General features: G+C 38.7%; 1 protein-coding gene across 1 annotated transcript in view; it reads left to right on the forward strand.

The window, feature by feature from the left end:
- The window catches only part of DDX10 (DEAD-box helicase 10), a 278,794-nt gene that overhangs the window by 12,931 nt on the left and 249,423 nt on the right, over nt 1–16,440 (forward strand). The window contains exons 4-7 of the mRNA XM_011286334.3: nt 887–1,045; nt 8,435–8,555; nt 9,182–9,371; nt 12,935–13,061. Coding sequence (XP_011284636.1) covers nt 887–1,045; nt 8,435–8,555; nt 9,182–9,371; nt 12,935–13,061 — 597 coding nt within the window. The remainder of the gene's footprint in view (nt 1–886; nt 1,046–8,434; nt 8,556–9,181; nt 9,372–12,934; nt 13,062–16,440) is intronic.

Here is a 16,440-nt window from a genome sequence, read left to right on the forward strand (position 1 = left end):
CCCTCCATCCTAACGCAGTGCCTTTCACATGGTGGGCGCTCAGTAACTTGAATGAATGAATTACCTTAACCAGCCTTTACATTCCTGAAGGATATGGATGTTCCTGGGTGGCAGGTTTGGATGGTTCTACCCTGTTGTAGGACCACGGAAAGGCCTCGGAGGCTATTCATGCGCTTATGCTTATAAACCTGCCAGTTTCATTTATATTTGTCACTTGTTTAGGATAAAGCTGAAATATGCTCACTTAGATTGAATGACTCGTTGAAAATTTTCCAGGATGTTGATATCTGTCCTTTTGAGCAGTAAAACTCGTAGGACTTTACTTCTATCTCAGTTGTGCTGTCGATCTCATAATTTAATTCCTACAAAATAATTGGCTTAGAAAAATCACATTTGAGTTTTTGTCCCAAGTATTGAAAAGTTGTTTTTATTTTTCTCTTAAATTCAATTTTTCCTAACAATGTCTGCCCACAACTAGAAAATTCAGTGACTATATAATTATAGTAACTATACAGATGAAAGTTTATTTTAATGTGGTTTCCATTCAGAAAATGGTGACAGATATTTTTCCAAAATGTGTTTGAATAGTTTGAGGGCTGTACATACCTTTCATCGATTGCCATTCTTCCCTGGGCAGGGCTCTGGCAGCGGCTGAGCTGCCAGGGCCTGATTTTCCCTTCCCTCTATGACTTGAGGGATCTGGTGGCTGGAAGAAAAAGAAAAAAAAAAAAACAAAGAATTTCATTTTGCTGATTGGAAAGAACTTGTGACTGGTGTGTCTTCTGCTCAGAATGTGCCTTTGATTTGGAGGAGCACGGTTGGCTTAGGAATCAAGATGCCGCCTCCTGAAAGGACTTACTAAACATAATTTGCTGTCTTTTTTGAGGTGTTGGAAGCCTTATATCGTTTGCAGTGGACCTCAACAGACGGGCTGGGGGTTCTGATTATATCACCCACAAGAGAACTGGCCTATCAGACTTTTGAGGTTCTCCGAAAAGTAGGAAAGAATCATGACTTTTCGGCTGGTCTCATCATTGGTGGAAAGGTTTGTCCTTTGTCTTGTCCTTCTTTTTTCTATAACGTATATTGGGGCACTGTTGGCAGTGGACAGGAAAGAGGTGGAGATTTCATCTAAACAGGTAAGCTGGCCTCCTGGTGTGGTGACTGTCATCTAGAGTTCTGGTTATCAAATTTGAAGGTTCAGAAAGTCTATTTTTTGAGGGTATCTGAGTGGATCAGATTCTCTGACACTAATACACTTTAAATAACCTATAATTCTATTTGTTATTGTACTTGGGAAAGGTACCATTGGAGTATGTGGGCTAGTTCCTTTTAAGAAAATATTTAAGAGATTGAATAATTCAGAACATTGCTTGGTCAGCAGCAGAAAAGAAGACAGGTTTACAAAATTTTTTTAAAAATTTTAATGAATTTTTTAATTGAAGTATAGTTAACACATAATTGTCTTAGTTTCAGGTTACAGCATACCATTTCAACAAGTCTGTACATTATGTGTGCTCACCACAAGTATAGCTAGCATCTGTCAGCATACATGCTATTGTAGTACTATTGACTGTGACTTTCATCCCCATGACTTATCCATTTCATAACTGGAAGCCTATATCTCCCACTCCCTTTCACCCATTTTGCCCATCCTTCTTCCCTCTGGCAATCATCTGTTTGTTTTCTGTATTTATGGGTCTCTTTCTGCTTTTTTGTTTTGTTTTGTTTTTTGATTCTACATGTAAGTGAAATTACATATGGTATTTGTCCTTCTCTGATTGATTTCACTGAGGATAATCTCTGGGTCTGCCATGTTGTTTGAGATGGCAAGATCTCATTCTTTTTTCATTCTTTCATTTTTTTAACGTTTATTTATTTTTGAGAGAGAGAGACTGAGTGTGATCAGTTGGGGAGGGGCAGAGAGAGGAGACAAAGAATCTGAAGCAGGCTCCAGTCTCTGAGCTGCCAGCACAGAGCCTGGTATGGGGCTCAAACTTATGAACCATGAGATCATGACCTGAGCCAAGGTCAGATGCATAACCGACTGAGCCACCCCCCCCCTCCCTCCCTCCCTCCCTCCCTCCCTCTCTCTCTCTCTCTCTCTCTCTCTCTCTCTCTCTCTCTTCCTCTCTCTCTGTCTCTCACACTCACATACACACATCACATCTTTATCCATTCATCTATTGATGGACATTTGGGTTGCTTTCAGTGTCTTGGCTGTTGTAATGCTATTGTGAACATAGGGATGCATAACTCTTCGAATTGGAGAGTTTTTTTTTTTTTTTTTAATTTTTTAAATGTTGATTTATTATTGAGAGACAGAAAGAGATAGAGCATGAGCATGGGAGGTGCAGAGAGAGGAGGAGACACAGAATCTGAAGCAGGCTCCAGGCTCTGAGCTATCAGCACAGAGCCCGACATGGGGCTCAAACTCACAAACTGTGAGATCATGACCTGAGCTGAAGTCAGATGCTTAACCAACTGAGCCATCCAGGCGTCCCTGTTGACAGTTTTTATCGTGAATGGATGATGAATTTTGTCATGCTTTTCCTGCATCTATTGAGATCATATGATGTTAATCCTTTATTAATGTTGTCTATTGTGTTGATTTGCAGATGTTGAACAGTTCTTGCACCTGTGGAATAAATCCCACTTGATTGTGGTGTATGGTTTTTGAAATGTATTGTTGGATCTGATTTGCAAATATTTTTTAAATTGTTTTTTTCCATAATAATAGTTGTGCTCTTTAATCTCCATCCCGTTTCCCTCATCCTCCTATGTACCTTCCCTCTTGTAACTATCAGTTCCCTATAGTTAACGGACTGTTTCTTGGTTTATCTCTTTTTTTCTTTGCTCATTTGTTGTTTCTTAAATTACACATGAGTGACATATGGTATTTGTTTTTCTCTGACTGAGTTATTTCTTTTAGCATAATACTATATAGCTCCATCCATGTCATGCAAGTGGCAAGATTTCATTCTTTTTTATGGCTGGGTAATATTCCATTATATATGTATGCCACATCTTTTTTTTTTACAGTTGATTTATTTTGAGAGAAAGAGTGTGAATGGGGGAGGGGCAGAGAGAGAGGGAGAGAGAGAATCACAAGCAGGCTCCGTGCCATCAGCACAGAACTCATTGTGGGGCTCGACCCCATGACCCATTAGATCATGACCTGAGCCGAGGTCAAGAGTCGGGCGCTTAACTGACTGAGCCACTCAGGTGCCCCAAATCTATTTTATCTATTCCGTAATCGTTGGACACCTGGGCTGTTCCTATAATTTGGCTATTGGAAATGATGCTGCTATAAACATCAGGGTGCATGAATCTTTTCGAATTAGTATTTTTTTATTCTTTGGGTAAAAACCCAGTAGTATGATTGCTGGATCATAGAGTAGTTTTATTTTGAATTTTCTGAGGAACCTCCATATTGTTCTCCAGAGTGGCTGTACCAGTTTGCATTCTAACCAACAATGCAAAAGAGTCCCCTTTTGTCCACATCCTCACCAGCACCTGTTGTTTCTTGTGTTGTTGATTTTAGCCATTCTGACAGATGTGACGTGATATCTTATTGTAGTTTTGACTTGAATTTCACTGATAACCAGTGATGTTAAGCATCTTTTCATGTGTCTGTTGTCCATTTGTTTGTTTTATTTTGGAAAATGCCTATTCATGTCAATTGCCCATTTTTTAATTGGATTATTCATTGAGCATTGAGTTGTATCAGTTTTTATACATTTTGGATTCTAACATCTTATCAGATAATTTGCAAATTTTTGGATAATTAGTCTTTTGCAAACATCTTCTCCCATTTCATAGGTTGTCTTTTAGTTTTGTTGATTGTTTCTTTCGCAATGAAGAAACTTTTTATTTTGATGTAGTCCCCATAGTTTATCTTTGCTTTTATTTCTCTTGCCTCTGACATTTCTAGAAAAATGTTGCTATGGCTGATGCCAAGAGATTACTCCCTGCCAGGGTCCAGCCCCAGCAGGTCCAGGGGTTCCCGAAGGATGAACGGTGTTGGCAAAAATAACAAATGGACACAGACAACGGCAGTGTGTTAGACTGGCCGTTTTATCGTGGCAAGTGTGGCATTATATTTGTTAGCAAATTTCTTATAGCGTGCGTCATCTATGTTTTCTGGCATTACCTAATTCTAAAAATGTTCCTTTGTGTAATCACCCATTAAGGAACAACATAGTTATTTTCATGTAACGTTCCCTCCTGCCCTTTCAAGGTCATCTGGCTCTCAACACCTCAAGTAGAACGTTTACAGGGACATGACTTCTTAGTTGTTCCTTTGGACCATTTGCGGCACAAGGAACAAAAGCGTTCGCTTTGGTCTGGGTGCCGGGAGGGAGCCAAGAGGGCCCTGGGAACCCACGCCTTATGCGCTCCCGGAGAGACCATGTATACCTAGGAACTAATGAACCATTCTGTACCTTAATCCCCCAGGTCCAGTTATCATCTGGAATGCCTCCTGGGGGCCAAGTGGGCCTAGGGGTTGAAGTAATTTGTATCCATAGATACATTCCTTTGTTGCCGGAGTGGGGATTTCAAACCCATTTGTCCCCCTCCTTGGCTGGGAAATATATGGGGCTGTCCTTCCTTTAGGTAGAGGAGTCTTTATAGGGGGTGGCAAGGGCTGGATGCAGGGCCGCATAATTTCCCTACGGAATTTTATTTCTTTCCCCGATGGTTCTTTTCCCGGAGGGCCTGTGGTGGGCAACTCCCCAACCGACCGATCCCCAGGTACTTCATTGGTAGGGGGGCTGCCCTGACCAGCGCTGAGGCCAAATTACATAAAAGCAGGAGTACAAGAAGCTTCACTTTCGATGGGCCGCCATGCAGTCCCGATCCGTCCACCACCCGGGCTCTGCCGTCAGGCTGGTTGGATAGCTTGGCTTCCTGCAACTCCCTGTGCTCTTTTCAATAATTTTCTAATTGATTTTGAGTTTATTTTTGTGTGTGGTATAAGAAAGTGGTCCAGTTTCATTCTTTTGCATGTGCCTGCCCAACGGCATTTGTTGGAGAGGCTGTCTTTTTTCCATCGGATATTCTTTCTTACGTTGTCAAAGATTCATTGACTATATAGTTGTGGCTTGATTTCTGGGTTTTCTGTTCTATCCAGTTGATCTATGTGTGTTTTTATGCCAGTACCATACTGTTTTTTAATCACTGCTGCTTTGTGGTATAACTTGAAATCTGGAGTTGTGATACCTCTAGTTTGGTTTTTGTTTTTCAAGATTGCTTTGGCTGCTCAAGGTCTTCTGTACTTCTGTACAAATTTTAGGATTTTTTGTTCTGGTTCTGTCAAAACTGCTGTTGGTATTTTGATATGGATTGCATTAAATCTGGGTTTGCTAACATTTTGTTGAGGATTTTTGCATCTGTGTTTGTCGGTGATAGTAGCCTGTGGTTTTCTTTTTTTTAATGGTGTTATTGTCAGGTTTTGGTATCAGGGTAATGTTGGTTTTGGGAAATGAGTTTCGGAGTGTGCCTTCCTCTTCAGTTTGGGGAACATTTTGAGGAAGATAGGTACTAGCTCTTCTTTAAGTGTTGGAATTCACCTGTGCAGCCGCCTGGTCCTGGACTTTTGATTTTTCAGAGTTTCAAAATTACCTATTCATGAGTGCCTGAGTGGTTCAGTCAGTTGAGTGTCTGACACATGGCTTTTCTGCTCAGGTCATGATCCCATGGCTCAGGAGTTTGAGTCCCATATGGGGCTCCATGCTGACAGTGCGGAGCCTGCTTGAGATTCTCTCTTTCTCCTCTCTGCCTCTTCCCCACTTGTGCGTGCATACATGCTCTCTCTCAAAATAAATAAAAAAAAAAACTTTAAAAAATTATTTTTATTTATTTTAGTGTTTACTTTTGAGAAGGCGCAAGTGGGGGAAGGGCAGAGAGAGAGGGAGACACAGAATCCGAAGCAGGCTCAAGGCTCTGAGCTGTCAGCACAGAACCCGATGCGAGGCTCAAACCCACGAACTATGAGATTATGACCTGAGCCGAAGTCGGGTTGCTTAACCGACTGAGCCACCCAGGCACACCCCACCCCCCCAAAAAAATTATTGATTCAGTTTCATTATTTATAATTAGTTTTTTCAGACTGTCTATTTCTTTGTGATTCAGTCTTGGAAGGTTGTATGTTTCTAGGAGTTTATCCATTGTTATCTAGACTTTTCAACTTGTTGTAATGTAATTCCAGTTGTCTCTTATTATTCTTTGTATTTCTGTGTTGTTGCTTGTAACTTCATTTGTGATTTTTTTTTTTTTTTGTGAGGAGTTTTCTCTCTTTTTTTGCTTGATGAGCATGGTTAGCAGTTTTATCAGTCAAAAATAAATCTTTTCAGAGAACCAGTTTTTGTTCTGTTGATATTTTCTGTCTTTTTTTTTGGAGACTGTATTTTATTTATTTCCACTCTGATCTTTATTTTCTTCCAAGAACTTTGGGCTTTATTTATTCTTCTTCTGGTTCCTGTTGATATAAAGTTTACATTGTTTATTTTGGGTATTAAAATTTTTTTTTTTCTAATGTTTATTTTTGACAGAGAGAGAGTGAGTGAGCGAGGTGGGGAGGGGCAGAGAGAGGGAGACAGAATCTGAAGCAGGCTCCAGGCCCTGAGCTGTCAGCACAGAGCCCAATGCAGGGCTTGAGCCCCCACTTGTGCGTGCATGCATGCTTTCTCTCAAAATAAATAAATAAATTGTGAAATCATGACCTGAGCTGAAGTCGGATGCTTAATCAACTGAGCCACCCAGGCACTCCCCCCACCCCTGTTTTCTTTCTTTTTTTTTTTTTTTTGTGGTAGGCCTGTATCAGTATGATGGTTGATATGATTTCAGTCTTCAATTTGAGACTTGTTTTGTGGCCTAGCATGTGATCTGTCTTGGAGAATGTTCCATTTTACACTTGGAAAATATGTGTGTTTTGTAATTTTGGGATGAAATGATTTGTATGTACCTGTTAAGTCTATGTGGTCTAATGTATTGTTTAAGTCCAATGTTTCCTCATTGATTTTCTGTGCAAATGATCTGTCCATTGATGTAAGTGAGGTATTAAAGTTTCCTACTAATATTATATTACTGTCAATTTCTCCCTTTATGTCTGTTGTTATTTTTTTTGTTTCACTGATTCTGTGTTTGGTGCATAAATATTTACAAATGTGTGTCTTCTTCGATCAATACACTTATCATATGTAATGCCCTTTTTTTCTCTTTTATTACTGTGTTTTATTTTTTTATTTTTTAAAGATGTTTATTTTTATTTATTTATTTAAAAAAAATTTTTTTTTTCAACGTTTATTTATTTTTGGGACAGAGAGAGACAGAGCATGAACGGGGGAGGGGCAGAGAGAGAGAGGGAGACACAGAATCAGAAACAGGCTCCAGGCTCTGAGCCATCAGCCCAGAGCCTGACGCGGGGCTTGAACTCACGGACCGCGAGATCGTGACCTGGCTGAAGTCGGATGCTTAACCGACTGTGCCACCCAGGCGCCCCAAAGATGTTTATTTTTGAGAGAGATAGAGTGTGCATGGGTAAGGGGCAGAGAGAGAGAGAGAGAGAGAAAGAGAGAGAAAATCTCAAGCAGACTCTGCACATTTAGTGGAGAGCCTGATGTGGGGCTCGAACTCATGAACTGCGAGATCATGACCTAAGCAGAAATAAGAGTTGGACGTTTAACCAACTGAAGCCAGCCAGGCACCCTCACAGTCTTTGTTTTAAAAATCAGTTTTGTATGACCTGAGTAAGGTCACTCCAGCTTTCTGGAGCAGAAGATAGTTTTGAGGAATGTTGATTTTAGGTGATAATGGAACCAGCTACTCAGCTTCTGCTCTACCTTCTGGTTCACTTGGACTGCTTGTTTGTGCTGGAGGCTCTTCTAGACTGTGAAGATAATACTTGGGTTCATGTGCAAACATACATGAAGGAAGTGTAGCATCCATCCCAAACCCTCACGTACTGATGTACCTGTCACCCAGCTTTAATGATGAACATTCAAGGAGACACCTTCTAGAGTGTAGAGAGCTCGGCTTCCCTCGCCCTAGTCCACAAAGTGCAGTGTGAATGGTGTCAGAGAGTGCCTCTGGGTTCTGACTTAAATAATGGCAACGATTCTACTGTAAGTCGGTTCTGGCCGATGTAAAGAGAAGTGAAGACTTGGAGCATTCATGGGAAATTTTTTCTTGGCCTCAGAATCCTGGATATAATTAAGAATCTAGAGGCACTCTGAGCTCTTTAGGTCTTCACTGAGGACTTTTATTTGGCCCAGAAATTGGGATGTGCTGCAGAAATCGAAGGGGGAAATCCTATCTGTTTGTAGCATATCTACATTGCTGTGAGAAGTAACATGCAGATGGCTTTTATAGTTTTGATACATGGGCTGCTCAGTAATGTGTCTGTGTAATCAGAAGAAACAACTGTTTTCAGGATCTGAAACATGAAGCTGAGAGGATCAATAACATAAATATACTTGTTTGTACTCCGGGTCGGCTTCTTCAACACATGGATGAAACAATATGTTTTCATGCTACCAATCTCCAAATGTTAGGTGAGTCTAATGAATTTCTAATAAAACAATCTCAGACTTAGGAGAGAAGCCTCATCAATTTTAATGTTAGACATTTTTAATCTTAATATTTATTCAATAAAACATCTGAGAATAACTTGAAACAATTTTTTGGCATATGGGTTCTAAACCCGGAGAGTACAACTAGACTTTTTTTTTTTTTTTAAACAAAATGGTCATAAGTATATAAGTAGTTGTATATGAAATTAGATACTTCTTTATCTGACACTGCTAGGAATTTATCTCTTAAGATACATCCGCTTCTGGTGATATTACCTAACGTGTGTATATATACTTTTAATCACGTCTTTATTTTGGAATAATTCTACATTTACAGTTACAGTGATAGTACAGAGAGTTGCTTTGTACCCTTTCCCCAGTTTCCCCTAGTGTGACATCTTACATAACTGTGGCATGTAACCACATATTTCGTCAAAATGAAGATTAACATTGTTCCGTTGTATAAATTCCAGACTTTTACTTGGATCTCACCGATTTTTCCGCTAATGCCCTTTTTCTCTTCTAGGATCCAGTCCTGAATACTACATTGCATTTAGCCTAATGTATATTTTAAATGTTGTAATTCACCTTGAATTTTCTTTTTTTAGTTCTTGATGAAGCAGATAGAATCTTGGATATGGGGTTTGCTGATACCATGAATGCTATTATTGAAAATCTTCCCAAGAAACGTCAGACTTTGCTTTTCTCAGCTACCCAAACCAAATCTGTAAAGGACCTTGCACGCTTGAGTTTGAAAAACCCTGAGTATGTCTGGGTTCATGAAAAAGCAAAATACAGGTATGTACTACTTGTAGCCATATTTGATTCAATTAAAAAAATCAGTGTTCTTTTTACTATAAGAATTTGGTATTTTAAATGAATACTACCTTTTTTAGGAAACTAGACGTCATTTTATGTGTTATAAAATATGGAAAGTATAGTAAAATATATTACAATTATTTAAATATTTGATGGACCTTTAAATGTGGGAATACTCTAATGCAATATTTCTCATGTGGTCTGAGGAACACATATCTTTCTGTAAGATGTGAACAGGTGTTTGTTAACAACTACCCCTGCATAAAATGGGGGGTGGTGGGGTTGTATGGCTGTGTGGGAAATGGGTTGGGGGAAGTAGGTTTCAAAGTGTATTTTGATACAAGAGGAAGTTTGTGTGTGTATGTTTGGTATGAATCACTCTCGATTATGGACATGCTTGACTTGCAGAAATGTTGTCTAGTGAACATAAGTAGATATGTGTTGAAGGTCTCCATATGGATTATCTCTATCTTCGATTTCTTGCTATGAAATGTTAGTCTGAGAAGGAATAGATTGGGGAAAATGGTGGATTATCCTCTTAGAAAGTTGTTAAATACTGGGAATATGGGCCTTGGGGCCCACCTTAATGTTGTTCAGCTAATAAATGTTTAGGATTAAAGAAAGCCCTAGAAGAGGCCAGACTCCATGCTTCCAGGCATTTTCAGTGGATGAACTTGGTTCTCAAGAACTCGGGAGTGGCATAGCAAGAGATTCTTTAACTCCTCCTTAGCTTACTATGGAGTAGACAGTGGTTGCTGTTTGTAACGTTGAATTGAGGTAGCTATTGAAATTCTTGGTACAATTGATAATCTAAAGAGTCACTTTTTATTTTCTTTTTCTTCTTTGTCTTAAGTTAATTTATTTTAAGAGAGAGAGCAGGGAAGGGGTAGAGAGAGAGCAAGAGAGAATCCCAAGCAAGGTCTGTGCTGTCAGTGTGCAACAAGACAGGCTCAATCTCACAACCCTTGAGATCATGACCTGAGCCGAGATCAAGAGTCGTACGCTTAACCAGTTGAGCTACCCAGGCTCCCCTTGATTTTCTTCGTTTTTTTTTGTTTTTTGTTTTTTGTTTTTTTTTGGCTGTTTGCTTTCTGCCTATTTTCACAACTCTTTAGTGTCTTTACCAGATACACATTTTTCAGTCATTAGGTAACATCTAAAAACTGCATGATTTAAGGTAATTGTACATAGATTTCTTGTTACCAATTTCTGTAGGTAACAGTGGGTTATTATCTGTAGATCAGAGTTAGAAAAAAACAAATGCAAATACTGTTTATTTTATAAGTGATTTTTGAAATGCATCACTTAGAAGAAATGGGGTTTTCAGAAACCATGTCTCCAATGACAATTGACAGTTGCAGGTTATGTGATAATGACTGTAGTACTCTCTAATGTCCAGTTCACCAGAAGCACCACAGAAGGCAGATACTTTTGTGAATTTTGTCTCATATCATTATTGAAGTTTCTTCTCTAGCCATTAACTTGGTTAATACACCATGGAGAAATCACGGTCAAGAAAATTTTTAAGGTAGTATAGAATATCTACTCTAGAATCGTGCAGGACCAGAAAAATAATTTTAAAAGCTAGATCTTTCTGAAGTTGTATATCAGAATGTACTTAGAAAAGGTATAATAGGGTGGTTTCTTTATGTTGCTGTTGCAGTGAAATTGTGCTCCTAATGATTTTTTTTTTTTTGAGAAAAAAATCGTTCTCTTTGAATCATTGTAATTTGCTGTGTTTTACAGTGAATATAAGTTGAAATCTGTGGTGAATTATGAAGCATTTCAAAATTGAAATGGCTATTCTGAGCTTATGTTGTTAGTTGCATGTAAAAGTAATTTTATATTTCCTGTTAGTGTCATTAATCATTATGAAATGTTCTTTATCTCTACTAATACTTTTTGCCTTGAAGTCTAGTTTGATATTAGTCTCCTTGTAGTAAATTTCTCTTGGTCTGTGTTTGCATGGTGAATCTTTCTCTGGCCATTTACTCCTTACATTATATACAGCCTTACATTTTAGATTTATTTGACTTTACAAGCAATATGTGGTTCTCTTATCAGGTATGATCATTACTTTGTAACTGGAGGATTTAGTTCATTGACATTTACCTTACCCCATTATTTTAAGTTTCTTTACCCCTTTCCACTGTGTCTTCATCGTGAAGTATTTTAATTTCACACATTTTAAATTCCATAAGCTGTTATTAATACTTTTTGAAACATCAGTATTTAGATTTATCTAAATATTTATTCTTTATTTCTTGTGTTCAAAAGAACTTTTTTTTTTTTTTTAGTTCAGGTTTACTAGTGGAAAAATTCTGTTTTGACTTTTCTGAGAACATCTCTAGTGCTTCCTCATTTTTGGAAGATATCTTGGCAGGTTTTTTCTTTAAAGATACATTTCTGTTCTAACTACTATTGTATCAAAATTAGCCGATGTCAGAGTTAGCCGATGGTTTTCCTGTTCTTTTGAGGGTACTGTGTAAGATTTTCTTATTTTCGGTTCTTAGTGAAACCATGTCTGATGGTTTTTTTTTTTTTTTTTTTTTTTTTTTTTTGTGGCAGATAGATGTGGTATGGACAGATGACCTTGATCTGGGCTATCCTGGCTTGTAGACTCTGGGGTTATTCTCTTTTTGTTTTGCCTGGAGTTGTGAGATCTAGCCCTCTGGAAGTCTCAGCTGAAAGCCCTGGGTGTTTCCAGAGCCCTTCCCCTCTGGCAAGTTCTGAACCTCATAGCACTGAGGCTGCCAGGGTCTCTGCTCAGCTCTCAGCTTCCTGGATGTTGCTTTTTGTTTGTTTTCAGTCATTTTGTTTTGTGTGTGTGTGTGTGTGTGTGTGTATGTGTGTGTGTGTGCATGCGTGTGTGTGTGTGTGTGTGTGTGTGTGTGTGTGTGTGTGTGTTGAGTTTAGGAGTTCCTCCGACTTTTCATGGGAAGATCCTATGAAGAATTTAAGATTCAGTGTTTTATGGTTCCTCCTCTCAAGGATCTTGGGCTGATGTGTGTAGGCTTCAGGGTGTTACTCCCAATTCTTATCTGTCTTGCAAATCAACAGATGCTTTGAGGGGAAGGTGGGGATGAATATGGGGCTTGCCTCAGGGCATGTCTGTTTTCTTTTTTAGCACCTTAAGTCCTAGCTGCCTTGGTTGATCTCTGATGCCTTCAGTTTTTTTGATTTATATTTAATCCAGCTTTCATTGTTAGTGCTACAGGCCAAAGAATGAATCTGAATCAAACAATACCTTTATGACAGGAAGGATAGCTTTTTAATCTTAAAAGTTTTAGGAGCCAGTGATGATTATTCTAGATCCATGGTTTCATTAGGATTTGCAAAATTGTGATGATCCAATTCTAGTTCTGATTCCTAAGAAGTTCTCTTCTGGGGTATATGTATGTGTGTGTATGAGAAATTTGTTGGAGAGCCATGCTGTTGCTAATCATTTCTTATTCTAATTTTTTTTTTTTGGTGGGGTCTGGTTTTCAAAGTTAACCAATGTGGCATGTTTTTAACGTATTTCCTCCTCTTATTTTCCTAAGCACCCCTGCCACTTTGGAACAGAACTACATAGTTTGCGAGCTGCAGCAAAAAATAAGTGTGTTGTATTCCTTTTTGAGAAGCCACCTGAAGAAGAAAAGTATTGTATTTTTCTCCAGTTGTAAAGAGGTACTGAATGATTAAGTAATTCTTGTTGAATCATCCCTTTTAAAATAGCAAATTTCAGTTAGGTAAAAAGCAATTTCTTCTATTCTGATAAATACAGTGCTAGATGTGGTGAGGAACATGATAGATAAGCGTGGTGTCCATCCGTGAATATTGGCAGATCACGCCATTGAATGACTGGATGAACTGCAGGTGTTTATAATCTGACTCCCACCCTCTTGGAATTCTTACCTGAATGTGCCATTTATTTCCATGCCTCGGTGTGCTTGATCATGGTGATCTCTGGAGTGCCCTGCCTGCACCCCTTTACACTAATGCTGAGGGAGTGTTGAATGTCCTTTAAGGCTAAGCTCAAATGTTACATCTGGAGGTCCCTCTCCAGTATTGCCAATCCCTGTGTTATAATCAGCTGTTTTCTCTCCTCTCCTTCTAGAGTGTTTATGTGTTTAATTCAGTTACACATTTCTTTAACATTAGTCATTTGTTATGAATAAAGGATTCAGTGATAAATAAGGAAACTTAGTCTCTTCCCTTAAAGAGGGAGGGACCTTGATTGATTTTTATGTTCCTTTCTTCTCTATATTTCAGATTACCTAATGATATGTAGTTGTTGGCATATAGTAGGTGGATTCTAGGTTTATAGTTTTTTGAGTGCTTAGCCTGATAAATATGCAAGTGAGTTTCTCTCCAGCTTACAGGGAAGATAATAGTGGTCTGTCTGTTGTACTCTGTCCTTTTTTTGGTGCATACTCTTTTTAGGAAACTTCTTCAGTCCCATGGTTTTAAGTGCCATCTGTGTTCTAACAACTGCCGAATTGACATCTCAAGCTCTGACCGCTCTCCTGAGCCCTGGACTTGTGTATCCACTTGAATACTAGAGATTTCCTGTTGAGTGTCTTGAGATTTCCTGTTGAGTATCTCAAGTTTAAAGTATGAAAAATGATTTAAGATTTCGTATCCTGAAGATCTTTTCTGTCCATCTCTTCCCCATCTCAGATGACTGAATCCTTAATTATCGCACGTCTTCATCTCATAGTCAATATATTGGTAACTCTCATTAGCTCGACCACCTCTCATTACACCTCAGGCCAAAACTAAATCTCAGACACGCTTGACTTTCTCCTAATCCTGGCTGCTCTCTTCATTCTCGCACTTTCCTTCCTTATAGTTATCACACATTCTAGCCAGAGTGATCTTGGGAAGTCATCCACCTCACCGAGTTTTGTCAAGAGCAGGAATCCAAGGACAGTTTTGATTCAGGAGATGCAGACTGCAGCAAGTTTTCATGGACTCAGTTGACACTTCCTGGGTGCATATGTACTTTTTTGAGATTGGTTTGCCTGAGGGTGCATCTGTCGTCTGCAGGTTCACCTTTCCCCTCTCCCCTTCTCATGGTGGCCCTTTTAAACCTGCAGAACAAAGCCATGAGTCCGTCTGTCTGTACTCTTACTGGTGCATTGTCTCAGGCCATTAGAGCCTTCCTAGCACCAAGGGTTTCGCTGTTTGGAAAGTGAATGGCTCTGAGAACATGGTACCAAGTTGTTCTGCAGTTCACTGGCCTTACCATTCTTTGCTTTGTTGTTGTTGTTGTTTATTTATTTATTTTGAGAGCGTGAGAAAAAGAGTCCCAAACGGGCTCCATGCTCGGTGCGGTGCCTGATGTGGGGTTCAATCTCATGACCTTAAGATCATGACCTGAGCCGATATCAAGAGTCGGACACTTAACTGACTGAGCCACCCAGATGCCCACCAACCATTCTTAACTTTTAACAAAATTTGTGAGGAGACTTAATGGGCTTAATAGCTGATGGGATTGTTATAAATTTTATCTGCCATGGTTTTGACCTATTTTATAGGAGTTAAAAGAGTTAAGTTTCCTTCTAGTACATTTTCTTTTTTTCTTTAAAAAAAAAATTTTTTTTTACGTTTATTTTATTTTTGAGAGACAGAGCACAAATGGGGGAGGGGCAGAGAGAGAATGAGATACAATATATGAAGCAGGCTCTAGGCTCTGAGCTGTCTGCACAGAGCCCGACACGGGGCTCGAACTCACAAACTGTGAGATCATGACCTGAGCTGAAGTCGGACGTTTAACTGACTGAGCCACCTAGGTGCCCCTACATTTTATTTTTTAAATTTACTTTTTAAATTCCAGTGTAATTTACATATAGTGTTATATTAGTTTCAGGTTTATGACATAGTGATTCAGTAATTCTGTATATTACTCAGTGCTTACATGGTAAGTGTACTTAATCCCCCTTCACCTATTTCACCTACCTCCCCTCTGGTAACCACCAGTTCTCTGTATTTAAGAGTGTTTTTTTTCCTTGTTTTTTGTCTTTTGTTTGCTTGTTTTTTAGGTTTCACTTAAGTGAAATCATGGTACAAATCTTTCTCTGACTTATCTCACTTAGTATTGTTCCTTCCAGCTTCATCCATGTTGTGGCAAATGTCAAGATTTCATTTTTTATGCCCATGTAATATTTCATTGTGTGTGTGTATGTATGTGTATGTGTTTATCCATTCATCTTTGGATGGACACTGTGCAGCTTCCTTATCTTTGCTATTGTAAACAGTGCTGCAGTAAACATAGGGGTGCGTATATCTTTTGGAGTTAGTGTTTTTGTTTTCTTCAGATAAATACCCAGAAGTAGAATTACTGGATCATATGGTAGTTCTATTTTTAATTTTTTGAGGAACCTCCATACTGTTCTCCACAGCGATTGCACCAGCCTGCATACCCACCAGCAGTGCACAAGCGTTCCTTCGAGTCCAATTTTCTGTAATTTCATGAAGGGATTTTCTTAATGTGCACATTAGAAAGAGAAAATAGGAATAAAATGATGCTTTACTCTGCCTCAGTCTACCATTCAAGTAGTATTCATTTATTAATATGTAAACCAAAGAGGAATAGAGTCAATAATCAGCTCCATTTACTTCCATTTATGAAGAGCTATAATAACTTCCAGTGTTGTATAACAAAATTATTGTGTCTATCAGTATTTCTTGTTTTGTTTTTTTTCAAATTCTAACATTTCTTGTTCTGGTCAGTTATATAGTAATGTAGCAATAGCTTAGTCTGAGAATTTTTAATAGCTTTATGGCCACAGGAGATTAGAAATTAAAACTGATATTCAGTGTTTTATAGTAGAAAGTCATAAATATTGATAAGATAATCAAAAGACTTTGAAGCATAAAACTATTAAGATAAAATTCCGTGGGGTCAGGAAATTGCCATGAAAGTTCAAGGAGGAGAAGAAATGCAAAATTTCTTTCTCTTGAGGATTTTATTTTGTGTTCACTTTTTTTTAGACTTGATTTTTGGGGCACCTGGGTGGCTCAGTCGGTTGGGCGTCCAACTTCAGCTCAGGTCACGATCTCA

The sequence above is a fragment of the Felis catus genome, chromosome D1, assembly GCF_018350175.1.
Source record: "Felis catus isolate Fca126 chromosome D1, F.catus_Fca126_mat1.0, whole genome shotgun sequence".
Taxonomy (NCBI): domain Eukaryota; kingdom Metazoa; phylum Chordata; class Mammalia; order Carnivora; family Felidae; genus Felis; species Felis catus.